Here is a 17,455-nt window from a genome sequence, read left to right as displayed (position 1 = left end):
TTGAATCTGTGATTTAAGATTCTTCATATTTTAAAGAAAATGCTAAAAAATCTGGAAACATACCTCTTCTCCTTTGGCAATGATCTTTTTATGTGTTAGAGCCTCCTTAAGAACAGTGCCGTCCACACCTAACAACTGCAATATCACAAATACACACGCAAACAGTCAAACACAAACCCCTGCCATGTAATTTCTATACACACGGTTAGAGGTTTAAACACAAACAGTTAGATTAATAAACACAGTGGTATAAATAAACTGTTCTATTACCCTGGCTAAGTATTTAATCTGTGTCTCTGTAGTGATGTAGGCACTGCCACTGTCCTCTCCTCCATACTGAACATTCCCCAAGTGTAGTACACTGGCAATAATGTTTAAAAGCTCCTGTGGAGAGAAAGGGATGGGTGTGAATGAGAGAAACAATCACAATTTAAAAGGTAAAGTGTGTAATTTCTGACACCAGATTGAAAAAACAAGAATGGTTTGCCCAGACAAAGAGGGAGAAGTTTCTGTCTCTTGGAGAAAAGCATTCACTCATTCTTCATTGTGTGTGTGTGTTGTGATTGGTTGGTTTGTCTGGCATACCTCTACTTCATCATCAGTGAAGCCAATGATGCTCAGGGCTTTCCTCACTATCTTCCAGTCGTTGCGGTCATTTATGGAGCTCACTTTGGGACAGTTACCCTAAAAAAAAAAAAAAAAAAAACACAGACGCACTCAATCAACACAACACAGGAAACCAAGAGAGGAGGGGCTCCTTGTGACTTCCTCTATTAAACACCAGGGGAGCAAGAGGAAGCAAAAAAGGGACATTCCTGCGTACTTGTGGGAAAATTTATGATGCCATTTATGAATACTAATACAAAAGTCCAACATATATGTATGTGGTAAACTGAGCTGAAAAATATTAGGTTCTTTTTGTTGTTGACATTTTTGATAATTAATGCCATTTTTGCATCAAAGTAAAAAATAACAAAGATAATTGTGAAAAAAAAAAAGTTTTAATTGAGAAAAAGTCTCAAAATTTTGAGAAGTTGCAAAGTTGCAAATAGTCAAAACTGTGAGATAAATAGTGCCAATAATGACAGATATAAATGATTAAGTTTTTCACCCTAAAAAGAATTACATTCGCAATTTCGAGATATAAACTCATAATAACAAGAAATTAAGATGCTGTCACAATGCAAGGTTTACAGTCACATTGTTTAATATAAAGTTGCAATAACAAAAAAGAGATGTAGTCACACTGCAAGATATTGCAGTTGCAATAATGAGATCGTAAGTGAGCAATATAAAACCACACTTTGAGATGTAACGTCACATTATAAGATCAAATCAAAGTGTGAAAAAACCCACATGTAGGAGACACAAAGTTGGAAACAGGCTTTATTTATTAATGGAAAGACGACAAAATCTGATTGACCAGCATGACCCGGTGTGGCTGAAGCATGTGTGCTAACTTCTAAGCACAGCTTTTTCTCAAATATACAGTTTTCTTCAGACCTTAGACATCTGCTGTATTCATAACAAAGAATGTGAGGTCTGTCTCTCACCTTCACCAGATACTGGTACTGTTGGGGGTTCTTCTCCAGGCCCAGCCTCCTCAGCAGATCCTCCTCTCCTCCCTCGATAAGCTGATAAAAGATGTGAAAGTTCCTCTCGCCGTGGCTCTGGTGCACGACACGTGATTTCTCCAACAGGTAGTTAATGATGTGACCTCCTACTGGAGCACCCTGCCAACGGGGACACCCAAAGGGAGAAGCAAAGGGAATAATACCGGGTTTCTGACACACATGCAAGCATGCATAATGTCACACAAACACATAAACACGCAGGTGGATGCAGCCAAATCCCCAAACCAAGGAGAGCATTGTAAGGGTAAAGGTGGATCACAGCAATTGAGACGTGAGCTTCATTTGATGATCATTTAATGACAATAATATTGTTAAACACGGGAGCAAACTCACCTTGAAGTCGAACTGAATGTCCATGTATTTCCCAAAGCGACTGGAATTGTCATTTCGTAAAGTTTTGGCATTTCCAAAGGCCTGAAAGAATAAAAATTAACAACGATGGAAAGGAAAATTGATTAATATAAAAATTCAGGATGGCTTACAAAAAAAGTGATATAAATCTAGACAAATGCGATTATATGCAAGCTCTAGTAGATGCACACACACTGCTAGTTTACAGGGAAGCACCACATCTGCAAAACATCTGGCAGAACGGTCGTCTGAGCTGCTTCCGTAGGGCTTCTTATTTTTAGACGTCCTTTACGTATGCGCAAATCTTATCGCACAGATAATAACAGTGGCATATAATTACTGGAGAGGTTTACCAGGACTACAAACTGCTCAGAATAAACTCAGCATCTTTGAGAGTCATTCAGAGAGTTTTTTTTTTTTTCCACTAAGACAGCAGTCCAGGGCTACAATTATAGCCCGCTCTGATCTCACCACTATACGCTGGCATTTGGATATTAGTAAAACTGTATGTCATGAAACATGTTGGGTTAGATGTGTTGTGTACATGTTTACCTCCAGCACAGGGTTGGATTGTAGCAGGCGATCTTTGACAGTCTGCACGTGCTCACTGGCCGGGCAGGTGATAGCGTAGTACTGCAGAACCTTTTTAGAGGCTTCAGTCTTGCCAGCACCACTCTCACCTGAGATGAGGATGCACTGGTCCCGTCTCTCAGTCCGCATGGAGCGATACGCATTATCAGCCACGGCATAACTGTATAGGGAATATGTCAAGATCATAAATGCTTAGTTATGCATTTTACCAAATGACAATTCACAAAGTAAAATTATTTTAAATCAACACTGTAAGATTGTGTAAATAATAAATGTTAAATTAAGTAGATAAAATGAAACTGCTAAATAAAAATAAATATGCATATAGATTCAAACGTACATATTTGAATTCAGATTGTTTTAATTTTCAGCATTTTAATTTCATTAATTCAATTTGCTTGAACTGACCTGAATGATGTATTAATAAGCAAAAATTAAATAAAATAAAAAAGCAATAAAGTAACATTTTACACAAATAATAATAAATAATACACACAAATAATACACACTAATAATAAGTAGATAAATTAATTATCATTATAGGTTAAAAAAATGGTATATAAAAAAATTAAGATTTTGCATGAACTCAATGAATCAAAATAAATAAATGCAGAAGTCAAAATTAAAATACAATAATAAACATTTTACAATTAAAATATTACTTTACAGTATTAAAATAATGATTTTATAAAGTCCTTATTCTATAAGTTATGTTTTATTATAGTTATTATTAATGCATGTATTTAATTCAAATTCAGCCCTTAATATTTCTTTTAATCTCTCTTGGTGTTATAATTTGATTAAGGTTTGTAAATAGATGGTTGTGGTGTTATTTTGTAGTTTAGATTTCAGCTCTAGACACAATCAAACACACCTGAAGCAGCTAATCAAAGTGTTCAGGGCTACTTGATAATTACAGACAGGTGTGTTGGAGCAGGGTTGGAACTGAAGTCTGCAGGACGGTAGATCTCCAGGAGCAGGGTTGTAGATCCCTGATGTACAGTATGTGCAATGTTGCTGCAAATTCCTTTTCTGGTTGCATTAAAATAACACATTCTTTAGGTAAAGCCTAAAATGACATTCAGGTGTCAGTAATATTGTTGTGCAAACAGTGGAAAAGCCCAGTGAGGATGGAGTTGCCAATGATTTTCAAGATGAAAGAGCAGGGTGACACCAGAGACAGTCTGTGTTTTTTCAGCTTGTATAAGAGCTGAGATAATGCTTTCATCACTTTTACACATCTGCTATCAGAGTGAGATGAACACTGCGGTACAGCGGGTGTACAGTCTGCTTTCGGTAAACTATAACTTTATCCCTCCAGACATCTGAAAGCTCCCACACACACACAAACCTTACAGATAAAAATCTATGAATGTTAAGATTGTAGCAGAACTTCAGTTTACAGTCCTCAACATTCCACAGATATTCCATGGGAACTTCCTCTTCACTAACGGAAGACAACAAGGAAGATAGCTAAGATCCACATAGTGCATAAAAATGTGGATTAGGCATTTTGCATATTTAATAGTAATATGTGTTTAATACAATTTGTATTTAATAATAAGTAGTCAACAGAAATGTTGTAGTAGCTAAATGTGGAAGAGAATTTGCTTTTTTGAGCCACTGGTTCCCTCTGGAATTTCTCTTGTTTTTTGGTGTTTTAATAATTAAATAATATCACATTCTGTGATATTTATATTTATTGAATACAATATTTACAAAATTAGGAATAAATAATTTGAAAATGATAAAACATGATTTTCTTTTTAGATATTAGATATATTTTAGATGGAAACTTCTATAATTATATTATAATATTTTTTAACATATAAAGAAATTGTTAGAAATACAAATAAAATAAAAAAAAAGACTAAAATCTGATAAGTCTGTTTTTTCCCAAATAAATAACTGGACATAGCACATCTTAGTTTGAAATCAAGGGTTTAAAGTTTGTTGAGCGTGCAGTGTGCAGTGACAGATGAACTCTCCCGTCCACATCCAATTCACGCTACCATTCTTGGAACTGTTAAAATAAAAGTCCCGCTTCTGACACATCAGGCCAAAAAAAAAAATGCTGATGATTAAAAATGCCAAACGTTAGTTGATATCAGCCTTGGACGATATGTCAGTCGACCACTACATCAAATGTGAATTCTGAAGCTGCTCTATTTTTCTTTCTTTTTTTTTTTTTTTTTTTTAAATGTAGGTTTCTAAATAGGGACTACAACTACCAAAAAGATGTGAGTTTACATGCTTGACAAACCAGAACCCTGCTGTAGTCCTTATTTAACAACAACAACAAAAAAACATTATCCATCCCAATGGACTAATCTGCGTAATAGAAGAGAGCAGAATTGTGTGTCATAATGACTTGTTGCTGATTGCTTACATGTGAGGTGAGACTTCATAGAAATTGACGCCCCTGTATCGCTCCATGTGCTGTTTAGTGTAGATCTCCAGGTCTTTGTAGGGGTTCATGGACACCAGCACAGAGCCAATGTACGTCTGTGGGAGGAAGACAGACCACAGGAATCAGATCAATACTCTGGGATTTGAGCTTTAAGAGTGAACAGAACCGGAAGAACAGCTCTTACATAAATGAGGTTCTCCTTGAAGCGTTTGCGGAGGTTCTCAATGAATGCCACCTCGCTGGTGTAGTTCTCCAGCAGGACAAAGTCCTGCACGCCCACCCGGTCCCTGGCTGTCAGGGCGCTCTCCATCATGACTCGGATTCCGTCGCTGCCCACAGCCTGACAGAGAAACAGCAGAAGTGAGATACAGAATCACACTTACACCCTCCAGACACAGATCAGCGCAAGGTGATATATAAACACTGCAACACACACAGTATGTCAAGGCCCTCTGAGAGCCTTGAATAAACTCAGCAACTCCATCATGACGCCTCCCATTTCATAACACACACACACAGAGTTCAGCTCATTTGAAACCCAGCTAAAGAAAGCTTTTATTTGAAAGTATTTGTATGAAAGATCTGTCAATGAATCGCACATACCATCTAAAACAGTGGATTTTCAAGCACAATTTTAAGCTCAAGTTAATACTCTGAATCTTTAAAAGTACCAGGAAGTACTACCTTGACTTCTTTTTGATAAGGTACCACCATAATACCACGGTTTTTAAACACATACATTGTAAAAAAGGAACCAAGATACACTACAATTCAAAAGAAAGCAATACTTTTATTCAGCAGGGACACATAAATTGATCAAAAGTGACAGTAAAAAAAGTGACAAATAAATTACAATTTAAAATTTCTTCAAATAGAAAGATATTTAAAGTGTTATAAGGTTTCACACTATTAATCTTCACTGTATATTTTATAAAATAAATGCAACCTTGGTGAGAATAAAATAGATTTCTTTTAAAAACATAAAAAAACCTTACAGACCCAAAACTTTTGACAAACAGTGGTACTATATTGTTTTTTAGACATTTTTTAATTTATCAATACTAGTTGATAGTGGATATGTATTGGTTGATATTAGCTATTTTATTCCACATGCCAATTTACTTAATTTTTACCTTTATATTTAATAACAAATAATTTTAAATTACTTTGTTGCATTTAAATAACTAATTTTAGTTTATGGTGTTTTATTTTTAATATATTTAGACAAAATAGCAAAGTACAATAGCTACAATATACACACTGTTGTACAAGAATACGACAATCATTCAGTGCCATATTCAAATACCATAGTATTACCATCTGATCCCATCATTGCTTCATGGCACCACCACAGTACTATTTATAAGGATACAAATTCAGTTTTACATCACTGGCTTGATTACATCACCTTTACAAATAAACAAGTCTCTCTAAACCATTAGTTTTCACACTTAAACCACATCTCTAACTACATCAGTGCAAACCCCACCCAAACTCAAGTGTGCTGATAAAACATACTCACAGCTATTACCAGATCTGTATTTTTAAAGAAATAACCCTTCTCCACAATGGAGGCCTGAGTTTTCCGCATTAGATTGCCAATGTTTGACAAATCCATGGTGTCGAAACAACCTTAGCTGTCGCTCCTTCTCCAGAGATGCTCCTTAGCACTGCATAAACTAGTAGGACACAAAAATGTACTAAGTTCTAGTAGGTCACTTGTCATCTGATGTCTGTAATCCTGATCAAAGAGGACTATGGGTGATGCTTCCTAGCTTAAAACAGAAAAGCACACTTGCACCCACTCACACGCACAAACACACTCAGATGAACAAATGCGTGATTATGCACTGAAATACACATAGTCACATTGTGTGAACGCACCAGCTGCCACGGCTGTTGTTTTGCTATTGACACAGCAGCGACCGTCCCCTGGAGGGAGAGACAGCGAGAGACAGATACAGCACACCTGAGCGAGCAAGCGCTTTAATTAAGTTGATGTACACCAACTACAACTGGCTAACGGTGGGAAAAAACAAGCCAAAAGAAAAACATAACAGGCAAGCAGGAACAGTCGACAAGTGTAGTGCCAGGAAGTGACTTCATTGTCAATCCATCTGCCTGCTGAATGCACCTGCACAGCTGCAAAAACTCTGAAAGTCTTGTTCTCTATTAGGCTGGTTTTGCATTTCCAGCTCAATTCTGGTTTCGTCAAATTCTGCAGTCAGTCACCCACATGGAATCAGGTTTTCACAAATCACACACGAACCACATTTAAATGCACTGTATTGTGTTTCAAAAAGAACCAGATCAAAATTCAAGTGTTTAAGTTGTCAACAGCTTTCACGCACATCTTTCAAAATAAATGTCTCGCATCAGAAAAACATTTAGAATTGCTTTTTTTTGTTGTTGATATTGTTTCTTTGACTGTACACTCCGTGACCCACCAGGTGGGAGACACAGTCCTAGTGGATAGTCCATAGCTATGTGGTTGCTAGGGTGTTCTGGGTGGTCGCTAGGTGGTTAATTATTGGCTTAAGTCAAAAAAAAATTCTTATTATGTTCTTGTCTCTATGCTAGAGTCCGTCCTTCATTCTAAGTGTATGGGATTTTTCTACTCCTTTTATCACCAGGCGAAAAATTCATGCTTTTATTCAGCAAGGACGCATTTAATTGATCAAAAGTGACTGTAAAGATTTAATAATATTACAAAAGTTCTTTATACCTTTTTATTCAAAGAATCTTGAAATCAAATGGATTCCACAAAAATATTAAGCGGCACAAGTGATATTTTAAATTATTGTAATATTTCACAATATTACTGTCTTCACTGTATTTTTGATCAAATAAATAAGGCCTTGGTGAGTGTAAGAGACTCAAAAGCCAAAACCTTTAAAAAAAAAAAATTAATTAACCCTAACCTTTTGAATGGTAGTGCATATATTCGATTCAAGCAAATAAAAATATGGACACTCAGACCCACAGATCAGATTTGAAAATCAAATCAGAATCACTCTTTTCTTAATCACATCTAATTGTCTGTCTCTCATTTTGCATGCATGTTCTTCTGCAATGACACAGAGCTGACAGTTAATAATTGGTGGTGGAGTCATAATCAGAACTAAGCACGCTGGCTAGACAGACCATGACATCATTTGTTGGCCAGCTCAAGCATATTAATATCCTGCCCTTCGACAGATCATTTCCACTGCAGCTACTGCACTTACTCCAACACTGTTGTATGTTACAGATCTGCGACACTTGCATAATACAGACAGCTTTTATTTTGATTAAATATTTGCTAATATTAACAAATATTATCTGTGCATCACCTAGATGTGAAACCCTTATAGCCGCCAAAAGCCAATAATAACAAATCTAACCATTCATTTAGAACAAAAAAATATGCCACAACCAAAAAGCAGACCCTTGCTACTTTCTCCAGAAACAGGCTCTATTACGGCATTGTTCTTTATAGATTTGCTTTCCTGTTCTTTCTTTCCCACCTCTGGTCCCCTTCCTCACACATGCAGGTCTATAAGACAAGCTACATGCCTTTCCCATGTTCTCACTTTTACAAATCCTGCTCTAAAAACAACAGACTGAAAAGCTTGAGACATGACCGTGGGCAAATTATTCTCTCTTCATTTCACTCCAACCTTCTCTGAAAAATAAAGATCAAAAAAGAGGGAGCGGTTTGTTCTTTGCGAACAATAATTGCCTTTTGCATGACCTTCCAGCATCCTACTGATTCGCTTGGTTCTTGTGAGCAGAGCTGTTTCAGAGAGATCTGCCGAGTCAAGCTGCCTTCGTCAGCACTTCTCACATTGCAAGACGACATTAGCAGTCTTTGGAAACCGACGGATAGAGACCAGAGCTTTGATTACCAAGATAGATTTTTTGAAAGAGTGAATGTGCAAATCAAACACTCCAGTATTTCATTTCTTTAAGGTCAAGTCAGTGATTCTGTCCAGTTAACAACTCCTGATATAACCGGAGGATGATGAAGAAGAGAAGAATGCATTGTGCATTTTTTCCATAATTAATGAAGGCAGTGGATAAAGGTCACATTCCTAGATATCCAGAGCAAAGTCATGCGCTCCTACCCTTCTCACTGGGAAGAGAGGAGAACGTTGAAAAAGAAAAGCACATCTTGTCTGCTTGATTATGATTTTAAGTTTTTGAGGTTACCAGTTTCCATCCTGATTGAGTCATCTTGCTCACTTGTTACCTCTCTCTTCTTTACTCAGTAAAGAACAAGGTTTGGAGACACCCGGACTGTTGTGGAGAGGCACAGCTACATTAAAAACAATGATGGATGCATAATGATGTTTCTTTACGCATTTCAGAAAAAAAGAGACAAAATTGATAGTGCCCATAGTAGAAAAAACACCCATAAATTTAAAAAGACTTCCTACAACATTAATCACCAACAATGACATATGGACATGTGTGACTAGAAGTGTGGGATATCTTGTTTTGTTTTGTTTTTTAAGAGAAGTGTAAAAAGATCAGACTCCTGCAGCTTCGATCCAAGCAGATGGTCGGGTGGAAAACATTTTTAGCACTTCTCCAAATGTAATGCAACGTTTTGGCTCCTATTTTGCATGCGATTGTTCATAGTCATGAAACTGCAATGAAACACTTGTAAGTCCTTAAAACATATTTAAAAGCTGTACAAAGACCCCAGCATGGGCCTTGCTGCGCACCACTTTATATCATCCTCTAATTAAGTCATATTCATCAATAAATCTTCAAAGATGTCTTACAATGCTCTTTTAATTACCACCACACAGATGGCGAGAAATTCCATGGGTGGCATTGTAATTCACGCCGGTCTGCTGAGTCGATAGCTGTCCTTGTGTTAAAGGGGCTGTGTTGGTTTGGAAAGTCAGCTGGTGGCTGTCAAACTTCAGGGGGAAAGTTGACAGACAGGTGTGACTGGCTCTGTCTAAACAGGTGAAGAGTTTTACATCATATGCACCCCCTCCACATGCTGAACTCACAAACACACACATACTTTTTGACTTGGAGAAGATATAAAACAACAAGTTATCCTTCATTCCATCCTGCCGGACAATGCAAGGCATTCATGTCCAGAGGGCATTTGAAGAGCAAGAGTCGGGAGAAGTGTAAACTGCTTACTGGACCGCCACAGTATTACTAGCCAGTTTCATACTTGCAGTGTCTCCCACCCAATCGCATACAAATGTACAGCTATGGCCTTCCTTAATATCTCAGAACCGAGTATCTCACATCTTCTCAGTCGTTCCAAGCAGCATATCACCATCTAAACTTCATTTCCTCTGCCTGAAATCTGGCTCTTCCTGTGAGCGGTGCAGCTGTTTAGCAATTCAATGGAATCTTGAGCGAAACTGCACCAAATACCATAAATCTATTGTCAGCTATTCATCAGAATTCTGCAGTTAATTGCCTACGATGAAAAGTGCTGAAATTCGATCACATCTAAAGTACTGCTGACCACAAGGTGTGTTTATTTGAATGTGAAATGATGCTCTGCAAACAACATTCGTAGTGGATCACGACACTGAACAGGTGAAAGGTATGATGAGGTCTTTATCTTGAGTGCTTGTTCTTGAAGTTTCTGTTGGCTTTCAGAGGAAGGTCGCAGATGACAGAGACAGGAAGAAATGTAGCAGGGTGGAATGACCCACTGACAGACGCCAGTTTCGTTCTCTCTCACTCTCACTCTCAGTAAGAGTCAGTGACTGCTGCTGGTTTAAAGCCAGAGATTGCTTCACTGCGAGACGACACTATGGCATAAACACAGATACTGATAGTCCGGTATGAAAAAGGGTCCCAAGATAGAATCATCATCGCCTGATAGGACAGACAAACTCCAAATCCTTCTTTTCAGAGGAAAAGTGATTTTCACTATTTATATTACTATATCAATTCAATAAATACTTTATGAGCGATTAGAGGTCAGCTTCATGCCTATGAACAACCTAGTCAATAATGTATAATTTCTGTTTACGGAATATTTAATAAAAATAAAAAAAAAGTTTAGTATAATTGGTATAAAATGCTATAATTATATATTTTTTGGATTATATATAGCGTTATAATGTACAAATCAATATAAGATTCTATAATTACATTTTTCACACACACACACACACACACAGAAATTTATTGAAAAAAAAGCACGATCAAGAATTCACACACACACACACACAGAGAGAGAGAGATAATAGTGAATTATGAATTATTATACTTACTATATCACATAAGTATTTAACTAAACACACAATATAATTATAATGACCACCCTACTCTCTAGTTATCATTAAAATTCATATAAAATCTATCACTCCCTGTGATACTTGCATTCCAGTTGTGCTAGCAAATCATTACATAATCTAAACACAAAATAAACTGACGACTTCAGACCAGAACCACACATTTCACTTTCAGATGACCATGACTGACATTGCAGAAATCTCCCAGCTGCTTTTGTTTAGTATGAAGCATGCTGTGGTTCTTACCATGCCTCGATACTTCATCTACCCAATCTTCCCAGCTTGTTGCTGTAAGTATATGAATTAGAAGTATTTCCAAAACACTCTCGCTTAAGAAAGTGTGCCGAGTTTGTTATTTCAACAACTTCTGCACCATATGTGGGAGCGTCCCAGCTGCCATTTCTTCAGCTTTAACTTTCCTCTCCTGCGTCTCACTCTCTTTCTCACTCCCTCTCTCCCCCCTTGCTGCCTGCGGAGGCACGAGTCAGTCCTTCTGAAAAGTGACACACTCCCCCTCTCTGCCCCGCTCGACTCGTTTGCTCTGTTCTCCCGCAATGGAATTTACAGCGAAAGCTAAAACTTTCCAGTCCCCCTGTAGTAGCCCTGCATGTGCCTGTCCTTAAAAAACAGCATGTGCCTCTTTTAGAAAATATTACAAACAAAAAAACGTTAGAAAAAGCATATGAACAGTCCGTCTTGTGCTAACAGAGTCAAGGAAGCAGTGAACTGGGACTGGGAACTCTGGAAAGCTCTCGAACTAGCAGTGCATGTTGGTTCAGTGATTACGCCAAGTGAATTTTCCTCCTCTCTTCCTGCTGCCCCAGTGCATGCTAAAGCAGATTTGAGGCAGATTTCAGATAGGGATCCATCAAGGAGGTAAGATTAATGCTCTTAAACTTGGCTCAGTTGCTCGAGGAAGAGAAACGGATCAAGTGCACTTCACAGTGCACAGGTCACACCCACTTATGGTGGTATGCTTTATGAGTTTATAACCTTATGCCACAGGTGTATCACCTTAACATATGGTTGATTTATGACTAGTTTTCTGTTTGATTAACAGATACAGAAACGGAAAGAACCGATAGAAAGAACGATAAAACCGAGAAAAAAACTGCAATATTTATATAGCTGAGAAAGTCTTACGAAAGCTCTCTGCAAATAATTACCAAGAGGCTCTGAAAAAATGGTTGTGCATCAGCACTTAGGAGTCTTTCGGGTGTATGACCAAGGGTTAATGTATGAAGACACACCCCTTTTTCTCCTCTCCACCCAGTAAGAGCACAACACACCACCTGTTCAGTCCACACACACTTGTATAGCTCAGGTAAAACCTAAACCAAGGTCACTTCTACTCCCCATAAACAGAGCAGCGCCCTCCACTGGACACTCCAAATGACGCAACTGTGCACAGAGAAGCTTAGAGAAATGTTCTGGATTTAATAGAAGTTGCAAAATATAGGCGTGCAGCATTGCACACCGTGTGAGTCGCATAAATCCTCCGTTCTTTCGGTCCTATCAATCTTTCATTCTTAATTCCTCCCTTTCCCATTTATGCCAACATAAACAGAGACCCCGCCTGGTGGAATCTGACTAATATTTTCCAGACGGTGTGAGCTGCTCTCTCTTTCTCTATGGGAACACTGACATTACAGGTTTAGGGTGTAAGAAGCGCAGGGAAAGTCACAAGCACGTCACCGGCCATTATAACTTTGCTAGCAATCTGCTCATTGTGCACACCTTTCTATCAGTATGTGTGTACTAGTGAAAACGTTATGAATTTATGACAAGCGGCTACAGTCAATGGATCACAATGGTTGTCTAAGAAACAAGATAAATAAACAGTGGTTTCTAAATCGTCGCATTGTTTGATCAGGGTCACTTTGATCCAGCTTTCAAAAGCGGTCTTACTGCTATGGGGTAATAAGGCAATTTGTTAGTGCTCCACCTTACTGAACTTAAAACTGAGCCAAATATGATAGTAAAAAGCTCTCCTGTTAGGAGATAGACAGACCTTAAAGAAATAGTTGATTTTTAAAATTAAAAATAAAGTTTTTACTTCCCACTTGAAACAAAAGAGAATTCTGAAGGATGATGTGCTTTACAACAAAAGCATATGGAAGAACAAAACTGCAATAATGAATGGATGAATGAATGAATAAATAATTATGAATGAAATTGAAAGAAATTATAATGAATTCAAGAATTAATAAATATAATATTTTTTATCATTATTAATCTCAATTAATACATTTTTAATCTATAAATGCATTTATGAGTCCTTAATAAATATAATTTCCCTACACTTATTTATTTTGTGGGGTGTATTTGTTTTATCACTCACAATTCCTCATTTATTTATTTATTAATTCAATTATTCAGTCTCTTGAATACATGTTTTTATATGAGAAACAGCTGCTAGGACATTCTGTAAAATATCTTCTTTTGTGTTCCACAGATTAAAGAAAGTCATACAGGTTTTAATCATGAATAGTTATTCCTTATAATTATTCAAAGGCATCGTCCATTGTGTTAAACACAGACGGGTTAAAGAGGCTTACAACAGTCAGACTCTGTGGACTCAGAGTCACCCTTCGGGTCACTGTAAGAACAGGACCCGCACATCCTCACACGGCCTTCTGGCCAAGAAACAAACACTCTGAGGTTTTGTTTGTTATGTGGGGCGTTCTATTCCTTAAAGTGGTCAAATGACATCCGTGGGAAATCAGTAATGGAAACTCTGGCTTTTTTCCCTGCATGCCTGTTGTGCTCTCACCCCATTTATACTTATATTAGCCACTTTTAGGGCCCCTGCCCTTCACTTCCTCTCTCTGTATTACTCAATCTACATAAATTCCTTCACATGCAGAATTTTCCAATTAGGGGAAAGTAGAAGTTCAGAAGTTTGAGGTTGGTTAAAAAAATAAATAAATAAATAAAAAATAAATTAATATATATATATATATATATATATATATATATATATATATATATATATATATATATATATATATATATATATTATATATATATATATATATATATATATATATATATATTATTAGGGCTGTCAAAATGATTAATCACGATTAATCACATCCAAAATAAAAGTTTTGTTTACATAATATATGTATGTGTACAGGGTATATTTATTATGTATATATAAATACACACACATAAATTATATATTTAGAAAATATTTACATGTATATACATTTATATATTTTATTCTTTATTTATATTATATATAAATATATTTAATATATAAACATAACATATTCTTCTTAAATATATACATGCATGTGTGTGTATTTATATATACATAATAAATATACACAGTATACACACATATACTATGTTAACAAAACTTTTATTTTGGATGTGATTAATCATGATTAATCATTTGACAGCCCTAATATTTAAATATATACATATATATATATATATATATATATATATAAATATGTGTGTGTAATATTGTGAAATATTACAATTTCAAATAACATTTCTGTTTTAACAATTTAAAATGGAATTACAATGCACCTTTGCAGAGAAAGGTATTAATTTCCTTTTTTTTTTATGATTGATATACATAATCAGGATAAGGAATGAATGCTTATTAATGCCATAAAGGTTTTTTTTTTTTGTTTTTTTTTTTATGTATTGGTTTGTATCTAGATTAATTATTTATTAATTTATTAAATTAATGCTGTAAAGGGGCAAGAAAGCAATTAAAGCATACATGGATGCACACTTCAAAAATCCATCTGAGATAGTAGGATAGATCATCTGCCACCTTTTTAAGGATGATACTATTATCCAGGATGCACAAATTCTAGTCTTGCAGATGCAGGATGAATAGTATTGTAAACAGTGTTCTAATTTTATGCTAAAACAATTCAAGGTTGGAACACTAGGACAACATTTAATAATGTAAATGAATTTTTTTATGTATACTACACACACATATACATATATATATATATATATAGAAACCTTTTTGAGCATAAACAAATCAATTTTTAATCGCTTTTGTTCTTGACCACAATCATCTGTCCACATCATTTATTTGAAATTAGATCATGGTAAGGACTTAATGATGTGGGGGAAAGGCATTTTAATTCAAATTATGTGTAATGAGACTTATGAAAATGTTTGGTTATTGTACTTAGTCAATCTATTCCCACCTCCTCCACTTCTCTCTTTCTCTCTCTCTGCCCCTCCCTCCTTGTCTCCGCCTACTCTGTCACAGGCCTATTTATACTCTCACACCAGGACAGGTCTATTTGTAGAAACTGTTGTGCTGGGCAGAGGACGGTACAGAGGGACCAAAGATCAAAGCTATAAACTTCGACTGGTGTGTAATTCTTCAACAAAATGAATCCACTGGCCAGTGTTAAGGTTAAGAAAAATCAGAAATGAAATTCTGAGTGTAATATATTAACTTTAAAACCCTCTTCTTGTTGGGTTTAAATAGTAGAGTTAGGTTTTAAAACATACTTCCTTCTCTGTTCTAGTTGACAATTAAATGAACTTTTCACCTCTAGAAGCCTGTTTTTTTTAATCAGTCCAATTCGTCAATGAATCATTCAATCTGGCTTTATGAACAATAACTTACATTTTTGGTCTGTTTCTCACAGAAAGCTATTGCATGACTTCAGAAGATACAGAACAGAGTCATATGGACCACATTTATAACCATATTGCCTTTTTGCAATTTTCGTTTTCAAGCCCCAGTTTCCATTCACACTTGAACAAAATGACCAGAATTTTCTTCAGAAAACCACTTTGTGTTCTAAGCAGGAAAGAAAGTCATACGTGTTTGAATCAACATTAGGGAAACATTTTGGGTTAACTGTCCCTTTAAGACTGTCCCTGTGAATATGGTTGCAGAGAAAATAGAACACACAGACAATAATCTGTCTTTGTTTACTAATGTGTCAGGGCCTTGAGCAATGGGAGTGGTAAGAAAAGCCTGACACTGGGAAAAGGCCCAAAGCATCACGGGAAGTGGAAGATGGGAATGAGATGAGGGCCGGTTTGTTAATAAACTGGAACAATTTCACAAGCATAAGTCCTGCAGAGGGGAGCAGAGACATTCAGAGAAAATAAACCAAGAAAGGGACCTATGAGACACCCATGAGACATGATATTTGAAAGGGAGTACATGAGGGAGGGTGGTGTATGATGGAGGTGAAAAAAACAGAGGGAAAGCTGAGAGTGTGTGATGTCAGAACAGAAGAATGTAATGTGGGTGTTAAACAGTCAGCACAAGACTGGGAACAACAAGTGAAAGAGCAAGAGGTAAAGAGGGGGGAAACCCATCACTGTCACACTACGATGTAGTAATCAATGTTGTGATATATAACTAAACAAGGTCACTGTGGCAACGTGCACATCAGGAAGTTGTATGCTGACTGAGAAAGTGAAGCTCACTGCTTTATCTCTTTCGTTTCCTCTCATCCCTTCTTCATCTGGGCTTTTTGAGTCATACAGTACCTCACATGATGGTGTGAGTGACTACTTGCTCCACTGAACAGGACTTACTCATTTCCAGACAACCTGGAGGCTCTAAAATGATGTGTTTTCTGGAAAAAGAAAAAAGGTTCCTTTCCAAAACACAAAACTGGGCTCAAGTCCATGGCACATTAATCATTAAAATGCTTAGGAAAATCCATGGATTCAGTGTTTTTTATATAAAAAGGATGCACATTTTTCCACTCAAACACAAACGGCAAAAAGTTCACAGATATATATTATTTTTTTACCTATATTTCAAAATACCAAAAATAAACATTTTCAATACATTTTAGTTGCTTGTATTTACTCATAAATTTTGGGCCGATTTGGATTTATTTTATGTTATGTTTTATATATTATCTAAATATATTTATATTGTCCAAAACATCATTAAAAACTAGTGTACACTAGATTAACTAGATTCATTTTATCAGTTTAACACGTCAAAAATATTTAACGCAATTTGGGCTAGGGCCAACCCACTCACAACTTCAGCTTCTGTCTCTCTTTTTTTTTTTTTTTTTTTTTTTTTGACAAGAATTGCATTTATTTAGACACAGAATGTCTTTACGACCACATCAAACAGGAGTCTTACTCTATCTTCAACTCAGCGACAGGCGCTAGTCAAACCAGTGCGGAAAAGGTATGTGTGACGAGGAAGCTTCGGTAGAACAGCAGTGAACTGCGGT

General features: G+C 36.4%; 1 protein-coding gene across 5 annotated transcripts in view; it reads right to left on the bottom strand.

The window, feature by feature from the left end:
- LOC109088485 (unconventional myosin-Ic-like) overlaps positions 1–17,455 on the bottom strand; it is a 39,110-nt gene that overhangs the window by 9,224 nt on the left and 12,431 nt on the right. For 4 of the 5 annotated variants that reach the window (XM_042771267.1, XM_042771266.1, XM_042771269.1 and 1 more), the window contains 8 exons: positions 5,171–5,326; positions 4,966–5,081; positions 2,538–2,736; positions 1,968–2,048; positions 1,554–1,733; positions 586–684; positions 271–384; positions 64–135 (listed from right to left, as the gene is read on the bottom strand). In XM_042771267.1, the coding sequence (XP_042627201.1) occupies positions 64–135; positions 271–384; positions 586–684; positions 1,554–1,733; positions 1,968–2,048; positions 2,538–2,736; positions 4,966–5,081; positions 5,171–5,326 (1,017 nt within the window). Of the gene's footprint in view, positions 1–63; positions 136–270; positions 385–585; positions 685–1,553; positions 1,734–1,967; positions 2,049–2,537; positions 2,737–4,965; positions 5,082–5,170; positions 5,327–11,495; positions 11,729–17,455 lie in introns of those variants that run through there. The other variant, XM_042771268.1, reaches the window with a different exon arrangement.

Source organism: Cyprinus carpio, chromosome A15, assembly GCF_018340385.1.
Source record: "Cyprinus carpio isolate SPL01 chromosome A15, ASM1834038v1, whole genome shotgun sequence".
Taxonomy (NCBI): domain Eukaryota; kingdom Metazoa; phylum Chordata; class Actinopteri; order Cypriniformes; family Cyprinidae; genus Cyprinus; species Cyprinus carpio.
The sequence above is the reverse complement of the archived record's forward strand: the minus strand, read 5'-3'. Positions and strand labels throughout refer to the sequence as shown.